Source organism: Orcinus orca, chromosome X (genome assembly GCF_937001465.1).
Source record: "Orcinus orca chromosome X, mOrcOrc1.1, whole genome shotgun sequence".
NCBI lineage: Eukaryota > Metazoa > Chordata > Mammalia > Artiodactyla > Delphinidae > Orcinus > Orcinus orca.
Window position 1 is genome coordinate 94,699,994 of NC_064580.1, and position 12,934 is coordinate 94,712,927.

Below are 12,934 nucleotides of genomic sequence, written 5' to 3' on the forward strand. Positions count from 1 at the left end.
CCTTAACTTTTCTGAGCTTCGGCCTTCTCATCTCTCCAGTGGGCAAAACGGTAGTTCCTTCCTTGCATGGCTGTATGAGTATACTATGTGTAAGGCACATAGCACAGTGCCTGGCGTGTTGTAAGCATTCTAGAAATGTTAGTCACGACCAGTGTTACCATCTTTCCCCCTTTTCCTTCTTGCCCTCTAAATATTGCTATCCGGGCACCGGGAATAAGGTGAGACATAGGGAAGGAGGGATAAGGAGGCAAGACCTCCTGGGTGGACAATGTCCATTCCTCTGGGCACACAATCCAGGAAGCTGCAGGCTTTCCCCTGCTGGAAATATGACTGCCGTCCACACATGGAAGGGACAGCTGCCTGGGAAGTAGCCAGTTGTTCTGAGGCCTGTCTGCATCCTCTCTACCAGTTTAACCCAATTGTCGGAGGGCCAGTGATGGAGAGCTGACAGAGTCCTCCTCTTGTTTTGGACCATTCTTTTAGTGCTGTAGGATGGTTCTGAGGATGGGGAAGGAGGCTGATGGTTCTCTTTATTCCTTTTTTTTTTTTTTTAACCACGAGGGACGTCCCTGACTTTTTTTTTTTGAATTTTATTTGATTTGATTTTTTATACAGTGGGTTCTCATTAGTTATCCATTTTATACACATTAGTGTATATATATCAATGCCAATCTCCCAATTCATCACACCACCACCTCTTTATTCTAAAAGATAATTTCCTTAAGGTCAAAGCCACCTTGTTAAGTAATGCCTCTAGCTAAAAGTACTATTTGGCTTTTGTTTGCTGGTTTTAATGGGTCGTTTTTTATACGTAGGTATATTTGTGCACTGAATGTAATGGAAGTAACCCTGTGCTTTGGAGATTGGTTTTCAAGTTACTGTATCTCACCGTGTGAAGGGAGAGGATCAGGGAGGGAAAGGGACAGGGTAAAAGGGAAGGGGACAGAATAAGAGAAAGAGGCAGAGAGAGAGAGAAAATATGAAGATGAATGAGCAGATGTGTGTGTCCAAGTGAGGCACTGATCTAGGAGAGAGATAAGCTCAGACACTCTTCCTCCTTGTTGCTGGGAGGACACATCCAAAGGAAGTGGCCCACATCCTACTTCACAACTCCGGGCCAACGGCTCCATCTTGCAATACAAAGGGCCTGCCTGGGTGCCCCTGACCAGTTCTAAGTTGTCTTCTTTTGCTTTCCCCCAAGGGATTTTTCTGCAAAGAAGAAAAAGACTTTGATAGCTGGTGTAGCCTTGTTCAGAAGGTAAAGATGTATGTTTTTCTTAGTCTTAAAAAACAAGTGTTATTCAATATAATTCCTTTTCAAGATGGTTTTTCATAGTAACATAAATCCAGCCTGATATGACTTTATTGCAAAAGAAAGAAACTAGGATGTGGGGAATTGTACATAACTTTGGGGAAACTAAAGGAAAACTTTGGTTTGCAATATGCTTAGTGTGTCAGGTGAGCGATATTTTTAACTACTGAATGTTCCATCTCATTGAGCCCGTGAGTCAATGAAATATTCAACTAATATTCTACCATTTTAACTTAAAAATGCCAATTTCATATAGCTCAGCCTAAATTCTTCCTTACTCTGTTTGTAACACTGAGATGGTTGAAGAAGCCAAACTACTTTTCTATTTGTTTCGTGTCCATTTACAGTTTAATGTGTTCCATTATGGTTTAAGGGGCTTGCCTTTCTATTAACTGTCTTATTTATATAAAATATAGGCACACTGCCACTTAAAGCAAACACAGTTTGCAGAAATCTGTGTAAATATGAAAGCAAGTTATTCTTTCTTTTTGGCATTTTATGTCAGAGGGTATTTATCATTTTGCTGGCTCACAACTTTTGTATCTGCCTCCCTCATCCTTTGCTTCTAACACATGCCAATTATGTGGAAGATATTGATCAACTCTTATTGAAAGAATGAGGGGAAATCATAGGGAGTAGTTTAAAGAGCCCTGGATGGGGTGGCAGGAGACATCATGTTCTCTTATCTGCAAAACAGAGGGGTTGGAGAGATGGGATCTCAGAGCCTCTTGTAAGTGTAAGGAGGGAAGATTTTTCTTTGCAGGTGAACAAATAATTAACACTAAAGTCCCCAGCTGAATCTGAAACCGCAGTTAATAATTGGCTGAGACATAATGGAGAATTATTTTCTAAAGGCATTACTTACATTTCAGAATGCCACAAAACTGTATATCACATTTAACGTTAGAAAGAAAATTTTCTGATAAGACTATGCTATTTAAATTAGGACATATATCATACATCTTGGATTGAAACTGAAACCATGCCAATATGTACCAATATTCTTTGGGGGCAGATTTAACTTGACTAACCAACATTTCTTTGGAGCCAACACTTCAGGAACATCTCACCCCTAAATTGAGTTGGTCCCATGCAACTGGCGTAAGACCTCATGATGGAGCATGGGCAGTGAGTACTGGCCTTCCATCAGATCCTCCCTCCAGCGTCCTTCCTTCCTGGCCAACAGTATCTAGAATTGAAGAGAGCTGGGTCTTCAGACGGGTCAAGTAGAGGATGGGTGTATTTGCTAAGCCTTTGCTTTCACCTTTCAACAGCCAGGCCACTCTCTTAGGGTTTGGAGTCATATACTGCCAACTGGGCAGATATGTAGTGACTCTGCAGTGTTTACAACTGTTTCTATGTCTCCTCAGGAAATTCTAAAGGAAAATTTAAGGATGTTTGAATTAGTTCAGAAACATCCATCACACTGGCCTCCCTTTGTTCCTCCAGCCAAGCCAGAAGTGACAACCACGGGGGCAGGTAAGCTGTTGTTCAGAAGCTCTCTGGCCAGCAGACCCATGGATAGCAGTTGCTTTTTGTTTTTTTTTTTTTTTTGCTGTACTCGGGTCTCTCACTGTTGTGGCCTCTCCCGTTGCGGAGCACAGGCTCCGGACGCGCAGGCTCAGCGGCCACAGCTCATGGGCCTAGCCGCTCCACAGCATGTGGGATCTTCCCGGACCGGGGCACGAACCCGTGTCCCCTGCATCGGCAGGCGGACTCTCAACCACTGTGCCACCAGGGAAGGCCTAGCAGTTGTTTTATGAGACAGAAGCAATTGTGCGTCATGTTTTCTGTGGAAATGAAAAATTTCTACTCAGCTGCACTGATCAAGGAATGGTGCTTCTTCTGATGAACTAATATTTACCAATTTCAAAGAATGATAGTAAAAAAAAATGAGCTCCGTGTAAAAGTTCCATACAAAATCAAAATGACTAGAATTTCTTTTTTTCATGGTCTGGTTCAGAAGACAAATCAGAGGCCATGGGTAATTCAAAAGGTACCTTGAAGGTCTCACAGAGCCTCAACTTCATCACTTTGATTAGGACTGTGTAACAAGTCCAGTTAGTTTGATTCTTTTTTTTTTAATTGAAGTATAGTTGATTTACAATGTTGTGTTAGTTTCAGGTGTACAGTAAGAGATTCAGTTATATATGTACTTTTTCAGTTTCTTTTCCATTATAGGTTATTATAAGATATTAAATATAGTTCCCTGTGCTATATAGTAGGTCCTTGTTTATCTATTTTATATATAGTAGTATGTATCTGTTAACCCCAAACTCCTAATTTATCCCTCCCCGCCCCTTTCCTTTTGGTAACCATAAATTTGTTTTCTATGTCTGTGAGTCTGTTTCTGTTTTGTAAATAAGTTCATTTGTATAATTTTTTTAGATTCCACATATAAGTGATATCATATGGTATTTACCTTTCTCTGACTTACCTCACTTAGTGTGATAATCTCTAGGTCCATCCATGTTGCTGCAAATGGCATTATTTCATTATTTTTTATGGCTGAGTAATATTCCATTGTGTGTGTGTGTGTGTGTGTGTGTGTGTGTGTGTGTGTGTGTGTATCTCACATCTTCTTTACCCATTCACCTGTAGATGGGCATTTAGGTTGCTTCCATGTCTTGGCTATTGTAAATAGTGCTGCCATGAACATTGGGGTACATGTATCTTTTCAAATTAGAGTTTTTGTCTTTTCGGGATATATGCCCAGGAGTGGAATTGCTGGGTCATGTGGTAGTTCTATTTTAGTTTTTTAAGGAGCCTCCATTACTGTTCTCCATAGTGGCCACACCAATTTCCATTCCCAGCAACAGTGTAAGAGGGTTCCCTTTTCTCCACACCCTCTCCAGCATTTATTATTCGTAGACTTTTTGATGATGCCCATTCTAACTGGTGTGAGGTGATACATCATTGTAGTTTTGATTTGCATTTCTCTAATAATTAGTGATGTTGAGCATCTTTTCATGGGTCTGTTGGCCATTTGTATGTCTTCTTTGGAGAAATGTCTATATAGGTCTTCTGCCTATTTTTTGATTGGGTTGTTTGTTTTTTTGCTATTGAGCTGTATGAGCTGTTTGTGTATTTGAAAATTAATCCCTTGTCCGTCACATCATTTGCAAATATTTTCTCCCAGTCCATAGGCTGTCTTTTCATTTTTTAAAATGATTTCCTTTGCTGTGCAAATGTTTTCAAGTTTAATTAGGGCCCATTTGTTTAATTTTGCTTTTGTTTCCGTTACTCTAGGAGACGGATCCAAAAAAATACTGCTGCAATTTATGTCAAGGAGTGATCTGCCAATGTTTTCTGCTGGGAGTTTTATAGTATCTGGTCTTACATTTAGGTCTTTAATCCATTTTGAGTTTATTTTTGGATATGGTGTTAGAGAATATTCTGATTTCATTCTTTTACATGTAGCTGTCCAATTTTCCCAACGCCATTTATTGAAGAGACTGTCTTTTCTCCACTGTATATTCTTGCCTGCTTTGTCGTAGATTAATTGATGATAAGTGCATGGGTTTATTTCTGGGCTTTCTATCCTGTTCCATTGATCTATGCATCTGTTTTTGTGCCAGTACCACGCTGTTTTGATGACTGTAGCTTTGTAGTATAGTCTGAAGTCAGGAAGCCTGATTCCTCCAGATTGGTTTTTCTTTCTCAAGATTGCTTTGGCTATTTGTAGTCTTTTGTGTTTCCATACAAATTGTAAAAATGTTTGTTCTAGTTTTGTGAAAAATGCCATTGGTAATTTGATAGGGATTGCATTGAATCTGTAGATTGCCTTGGGTAGTATGGTCTCTTTAGCAATATTAATTCTTCCAATCCAAGAACATGGCATATCTTTCCATCTATTTGTGTCATCTTCAGTTTCTTTCATCAGTGTCTTATAGTTTTTGGAGTACAGGTCTTTTGCCTCCTTAGGTAGGTTGATTCCTAGGTATTTTATTCTTTTTGATGTGATAGTAAGTGGGATTGTTTCCTTAATTTCTCTTTCTGATAGTTCATTGTTAGTGTATAGAAATGCAACAGATTTCTGTATATTAATCTTGTACCCTGCAACTATACCATATTCATTGATGAGCGTTAGTAGTTTTCTGGTGGCATCTTTAGGATTTTCTATGTATAGTATCGTGTCATCTGCAAGCAGTGACCGTTTTACTTCTTTCTTTCCAATTTGGATTCCTTTTATTTCTTTTTCTTCTCTGATTGCTGTGGCTTGGATTGCCAAAACTATGTTGAGTAAAAGTGGTGAGAGTGGACATCCTTGTCTTGTTCCTGATATTAGAGGGAATGCTTTCAGCTTCTTACTGTTGAGTAAGATGTTTAGCTGTGAGTTTGTCATATATGGGCTTTATTATGTTAAGGTATGTTTCTTCTATGCCCACTTTCTGGAGAGTTTTTATCATAAATTGATGTTGACTTTAATCAAAAGTTTTTTCTGTATCTATTGAGATGATCGTATGGTTTTTATTCTTCAATTTGTTAATGTGGTGTATCACATTGATTTGCAGATATTGAAAAATCCTTGCATCCCTGGGATAAATCCCACTTGATCATGGTGTGTGATCCTTATAATATATTGTTGGAGTCAGTTTTTTGTTGGAGTCAGTTTTTAGTATTTTGTTGAGGATTTTTGCATCTATGTTCATCAGTGATATTGGCCTGTAATTTTCTTATTTTTTGAGATATCTTTGTTCTGTTTTGGTATCTGGGTGATAGTGGCCTCATGGAATGAGTTTGGAAGTGTTCCTTCCTCTGCACTTTTTTGGAATAGTTTGAGAAGGATAGCTGTTAACTCTTGTCTAAATGTTTGGTAAAATTCATCTGTGATGCCATCTGGTCCTGGTCTTTTGTTTATGGGGAGTTTTTAAATTACTGATTCAATTTCAGTACTGGTAATTGGTCTGTTCATAGTTTCTATTTCTTCCTGGTTCAGTCTTGGGAGATAGTACCTTTCTAAGAATTTTTCCATTTCTTCTAGGCTGTTCATTTTATTGCCGTATAGTTGCTCATAGTAGTTTCTTATGATCCTTCGTTTTCTGTGGTGTTGGTTTTAGCTTCTCTTTTTTCACTTCTGATTTTATTGATTTGGGCCCTCTCCCTTTTTTTCTTGATGAGTTTGGCTAAAGGTTTATCAATTTTGTTTTTCAAAGAACCAGCTCTTCGTTTCATTTATTTCTATTGTTTCTTTAGTCTCTATTTTATTTCTGCTCTGACCTTAATGATTTCTTTCCTTCTACTAACTTGGGGTTTTGTTTGTTCTTCTTTCTCTAACCTGTTTTAGGTGTCAGGTTAGGTTGTTTGAGATTTTTCTTGTTTCCTGAGGTAAGCTTCTATCGCTATAAACTTCCTTCTTAGAACTGCTTTTGCTGCGTCCCATAGGTTTTGGATCATCATGTTTTCATTTTCATTTGTCTCTAGGTATATTTTAATTTCATCTTTGATTTCTTCAGTGATCCATTGGTTGTTTAGTGGCATATTGTTTAGCCTCCACATGTTTGTGTTTTTTGCAGTTTTTTTTTTGTAGTTGATTCCTAATCTCATAGTGTTGTGGTTGGAAAAGATGCTTGATGTGATTTCAGTTTTCTGAAATTTACCAAGGCTTGTTTTATGGCCTGGCATGTAATCTATCCTGGAGAATGTTCCATGTGCACTTGAAAATAATGTGTATTCTGCTTTCGGATGGAATGCTCTACAAGTATCAAGTTCATTTAGTCTAATGTGTTATTTAAGACCTGTATTTACTTATTGATATTCTGTCTGGATGATCCATCCATTGATGTGAGTGGGGTGTTAAAGTCCCCTACTATTATTGTGCTACTGTCAATTTCTCCTTTTATGTCTGTTAATATTTACCTTGTATATTGAGGTGCTCCTATGTTGGGTGCATATATATTTACAATTGTTATATCCTCTTCTTGGATTGATCCCTTGATCATTGTGTGGTGTCCTTCTTTGTCTCCTGTAACAGTCTTTATTTTAAAGTCTATTTTGTCTGATATGAGTATTGCTACTTTGGCTTTCTTTTGATTTCCATTTGCGTGGAATACCTTTTTCTATCCTCTTACCTTCAGTCTGTATGTGTCTCTAGATCTGAAGTGAGTCTCTTGTAGGCAGCATATATACAGGTCTTGTTTTTGTATCCATTCAGCCAGTCTATGTCTTTTGGTTGGAGCATTTAATCCATTTACGTTTAAGGTAATTATAGATATGTATGTTCTTATTGCCATTTTGTTAATTGTTTTGGATTTGTTTTTGTAGGTCTTTTATTCCCTTTTCTTCTTTTGTTCTCTTCTCTTGTGATTTGATAACTACCTTTAGTGTTATGTTTGGATTCCTTTTTCTTTTTTGTGTGTATATCTATTATAGGTTTTTGGTTTGCAGTTACTATGAGGTTTTTGTATAACAGTCTCTATATAAATGTGATTGTTTAAGTTGCTGATCTCTTAATTTCAAGTGCATTTTAAATACCCTGTATTTGTACTCTCCTCCGCTCACGATTACAGTTTTTGATATCATATTTTACATCTGATTGTTTTCTGTATCCTTTAACTGCTTATTGTGGATACAGGTGACTTTACAAGTTTTGTCTTTTAACCTCCCTACTAGTTTTGTCTGTGTATGATATACTACCTTTATTTGTCTTTACTGGTGAGCTTTTTCATTTTATAATTTTCTTGTTTCTGGTTGTGGCCTTTTCTTTTTCACCCAGAGAAGTTCCCTTAATATTTATTGTAAAGCTGGTTTGGTGGTGCTGAATTCGTTGAGCTTTTGCTTGTCTGTAAAGCTTTTGATTTCTCTTAAGGAGAGCCTTGCTGGGTAGAGTATTCTTGGTTGTAGGTTTTTCCTTTTCATCACTTTAAATATACTGTGTCACTCCCTTCTGGCCTGCAGAGTTTCTGCTGAAAAATCAGCTGATAGCCTTATGGGAGTTCCCTTGTATATTATTTGTTGCTTTTCTCTTGCTGCTTTTAGTATTCTCTCTTTATCTTTAATTTTTGTAAGTTTGATTACGGTGTGTCTTGGTGTGTTTCTCTTTGCGTTCATCCTATATGGGACTCTCTGTGCTTCTTGGACTTGGGTGCCTGTTTCCTTTCCCAGGTTAGGGAAGTTTTTAGCTATTATCTCTTCAAATATTTTCTCAGGCCCTTTGTCTCTCTCTTCTCCTTCTGGGACCCCTATAATGCAAATATTAGTGCACTTGGTGTTGTCCCAGAGATCTCTTAAACTGTCCTCATTTCTTTTCATTCTTTTTCTCTTTTTTCTGTTCAGCTGCAGTGGTTTCCATTACTCTGTCTTCCTGCACACTGGTGCATTCTTCTGTATCATTTGGTCTACTATTGATTCCTTCTAGTGTATTTTCATTTCGGTTATTGTACTCTCCATCTCTGTTTGGTTGTTCTTTGTATTTTCTCTTTGTTAAAAACTAGCTTCTCATTCTGTGCATCCATTCTCCTCCCGAGTTCTTTGATCATCTTTACGACCATTACTCTGAACTCTTTCTTGGGTAGATTGCCTATCTCCACTTCACTTCGTTCTTTTTCTGGGGTTTTATCTTGTTCCTTTGTCTGGAACCTATTCCTCTGCCGCCTCATTTTGTCTTAAGTTGCTATCTGTATTTTTATGTCTGTGGTAGGTTAGTTACGTTTCTCAACCTTGGAGAAGTGGCCCTCTGTAGGAGGCATCCTATGTGTTCCAGCAGTGCACTCCTCTCTTGTCACCCAAGCTATATGCTCTAGGTGTTCCCCCTAAGAGGGCTGTTTGGTTCCTTCTGTTGTGGTGGGCTGACTATGTGGGTGGTCTGCTAGGCTTAGTTGGCTTCTAGTCTGGTTGGTTGCCAGGCCCTGCCTTGTGCAGATGCTGCTGGTTGCTGTTTAGTGGGGCCTGGTCACGAGGTGGCTGGTTGTGGAATCCAAGGGGGCCCTGGAGCTAGTGCTGGCTCACTGGTGGCCGGAGTCAGGGTCCCGAAGCCTCTGGGGCTGTTGCCCAACTACTGGCAGGGGTTAGTGCTGGATTACTGGCAGGCAGAGCTGTTTCCTGGAGTGTGGCTCCTGGGCCCAGGGATCCCAGAGCTCATTTCAGATCACTGGTAAGGGGGGGCTGGTTTCTGATACAGTTGGGTATGGGGTCTGGGGTGTCCCTGAGGTTGCAGTGGCCTGCTAGTTGGCAGGGTCAGGGGCCAGCTGGTCCCAGGATAGGGTCTCTGGCCTGTGTTGTGGGATTGTAGTTTTCTTGCTTCTGGTGTCTGCCCCCTGGTGGGTGAGCCTGCTTTAGAGTCTTGTTCAGGCTTCCTTGTGGGAGGGGCCAGGGCCTGCCCACTGGTGCGTGGAGCTGGGTCTTGGCCCTCAGATGAGCAGGGCCATGTCTAGGGGCTTGTCTGGAGGCCGTGGGTCAGGACTTCTTTAGGCAGCCTGTCTGCTGATGGGTGGGGCTGTGTCTCTGCCCAATTGGTTGGTTGGCCTGAGGTGTCCCAGCACTGGAGCCTATAGGCTGTCGGGTGGGGCCAGGTCTTGGCACTAATGATCGAACATGTCAGCCACCAGGAGTGTTCATGTAGTTGAATGTTCCCCAGTATGTCTGCCACCAGGGTGTATGTCGCCCGGGTGAGCTTCCCCACCCCCCGCCTCTCCAGGAGAGTCTCCAGGCCCAGCAGATAGGTCTGGCCTAGGCTCCTATCAAATCACTGCTTTTGTCCTGGGTCCCAGTGCACATGAGATTTTTGTGTGCGCCCTTTAAGGGTGTAGTCTGTATTTCCCCCAGTCCTGTGGGGTTCCTGCAGTAAAGCCCCACTGGCCTTCAAAGCCAAATGCTCTGGGGGTTCCTCCCCCCAGTGCCAGACCCCCAGGCTGGGGAGCCTGATGTGGGGCTCAGAACTCTCACTCCTGTGGGAGAACTTCTGTGATATAATTATTCTCCAGTTTGTGGGTCGCCCACCCTGGGGGTATGGGATTTGATTATATCGCAAGTCTGCCCCTCCCACCCGTCATGTTGTGGATCCTTCTTTATGACTTTAGTTGTAGAAGATCATTTCTGGTAGGTTCCAGTCATTTTCATCAATGGTTGTTCTGCAGATAGTTGTGATTTTGGTGTGCTCATGAGAGCAGATGAGCTCAGGGTCTTTCTACTCCCACATCTTGGCCCTTAAACCTATTTTGATTCTTTATAGAGAATTGCTAATACTCAGCAGTGGTCCCACCTATAAGTCTCCTCTACACAAACTTTTCTGTAGCAAAGCAATTAAAAATGCATGGTCTTGGGGCTTCCCTGGTGGCGCAGTGGTTGAGAGTCCGCCTGCCGATGCAGGGGACGCGGGTTCGTGTCCCGGTCTGGGAAGATCCCACATGCTGCGGAGCGGCTGGGCCCGTGAGCCATGGCCGCTGAGCCTGCGCGTCCGGAGCCTGTGCTCCGCAACGAGAGAGGCCACAACAGTGAGAGGCCCGCATAAAGCAAAAGAAAAAAAAAATGCATGGTCTTAACTACTGAGTAACTTATTGACCGCTTGAGACAAAGTGTCAAGCTTTTTTCTTCCTCTTTTCTGTATTGTGATAGAATTCATCGACTCTACTGAACAACTAGAGGAGTTTGACCTGGAGGAAGATTTCGAGATTCTGAGCATATAGAATAGTGGGAACTCACCTTGGAGATCTGTCTTCCATCTGGCACCAGAAGAACATGAATTTATCACATAAAACTTTTCTAGTCAGCAAGTGCCTGATATGCCAACAGCATACAAACTTGATAGCAATCATGACTGAGCCAATCACCTTTTCTCAGAAAAAAACACACAAGTGAACAATATACCCCTTCCCCAGAAAGAACTAAAACAATCATGGAATCTAGGAGCAGAAAGATTAGGAGTCGTCTCTTGCACTTCCCAGCTTCTTACATGGCCACAGCGAACCTTCAGCTACTGAAATGAGGAGGTGGATGTCTGGAAGATAGACAGCAACTCCCACCTTGCTTCCAGCACCAGCAGATGAGAGATGGTTACCCTGTGCTTCTTCACCCTTTCAGGTTTGACCTCTCTGGGCTAAATACTAAGAAGCAACCTGTTCTCTTGCTCTAATAATAAAGTGATAATCGTATCAGGGAAAAAAAGTTATTAAATTATTTGAACATGTGTTTAAATAATTATAATTGATCTCAAAAAGTGTGTCAAAGACATTACATCAAATGTATACTTATTGATCTCCTTCCCATTTGAGAGAACCTTAACTATTTGATGGGTCACTGTCCCCATCTTTACTGATACTTTTGTCAGATGGTCACCCTGTCCTTAAATCATTATCATTTAAATCAGGGGTCTGCAAACTTTTTCTGTCAAGGGTCAGATAGGAAATGTTTTAGGCTCTGAAGACCACATAGTGTCTGTCACAGCTACTCATCTCTGCTGGTGAAACCCCAGGACAGCCATAGACAATGTGCATGCACATGAGCCTGGCCGTAATCCAATAAAACTTTATTTACAAAAACAGGCAGAGGGCTGGATTTAGCCCACAGGCTGTAGTGTGCTAATCACTGACTTAAACTGTTGATTTTTGTTTGGGAAATTAAAAATTGTGTTTGAATTTGACTCCATTTTGCTTGACAGTCATAACTGGAAAGAATTATTCATGTGGTGACATTAATCTGTGCATCAAATACAATTCCAAACCATTTCAGGACTAGCAAGCAACATACTAAATTTGAAAGCTCATATTCGTCAAATTGGCTTTGCTAACCACTCTCTCGTGTGGACGCACCTCATGTCCCAGTGCTATCTTCCCCTTTTCCTCTCCTTGTCTTCTTAACCTATGCATTTCACCTCCATGCTCAACCAAGCCCCCAGGAAGGCCAGCAACTGCGGTTTGAAAGCTAGCACCAAACCAAGGTGGGTTTTTTTGTGTGGTATATTTAGGAATATTTGAACACTTGTTTCCTTAGATTCCATTTTCTTCTTTTCCAGTAGATAATATATTCCAGCGGTTCAGAATTCGAAAGGTGCAAAATGGTATTCAGTGAAATGTCTCTCCCTCCCACAGGTCAGTTCTCTTTCCTGAACACTCCCAATGTTATTAATTTCTTCTTTATTCTTCCAGAGGATATATTTTATGCATATACAAATATATGCACATATATCTTAGATTTGATTTTAATGACTAAAATTTCTCTACCTTTTTTTTTTTTTTTTTTTTTTGCGGTACGCGGACCTCTCACTGTTGTGGCCTCTCCCGTTGCGGAGCACAGGCTCCAGACGCGCAGGCTCAGCAGCCATGGCTCACAGGCCCAGCCGCTCTGCGGCATGTGGGATCTTCCCGGACCGGGGCACAAACTCGTGTCCCCTGCATCGGCAGGCGGACTCTCAACCACTGCGCCACCAGGGAGGCCCTAAAATTTCTCTACTTTTGATTTATCTGTAAATGATCCTGAGGCCCCAGAAGTATGGAAATTCCTTTCTTGAACTCTAGCATGTGATGGGGCTAAAAACAGTTGTAGGCTTATCTTGAAGCATGTTGTGGATTTGTCGCCTGTTGGAAGACATTATCGACCCTTGACTTTAATTGTATTTTTCCGTGTCTCAGTGTTTTGTTATAAAGCTCGACTTGCAGTGACAGGAACCCCCTTGGCTCTGAGGGGGGC

The 12,934-nt window shown here is 41.0% G+C and overlaps 1 protein-coding gene across 5 annotated transcripts in view; it reads left to right on the forward strand.

Annotated features, from left to right (window-relative positions):
• The window catches only part of ATG4A (autophagy related 4A cysteine peptidase), a 66,074-nt gene extending 54,661 nt beyond the window's left edge, over window positions 1–11,413 (forward strand). For 4 of the 5 annotated variants that reach the window (XM_033408868.1, XM_004281521.3, XM_033408870.1 and 1 more), the window contains 3 exons: window positions 1,202–1,258; window positions 2,683–2,791; window positions 10,865–11,413. In XM_033408868.1, the coding sequence (XP_033264759.1) occupies window positions 1,202–1,258; window positions 2,683–2,791; window positions 10,865–10,935 (237 nt within the window). In that variant the 3' untranslated portion in view covers window positions 10,936–11,413. The remainder of the gene's footprint in view (window positions 1–1,201; window positions 1,259–2,682; window positions 2,792–10,864) is intronic. The other variant, XM_033408869.1, reaches the window with a different exon arrangement.
• The last annotated feature ends 1,521 nt before the right edge of the window (window positions 11,414–12,934 follow it).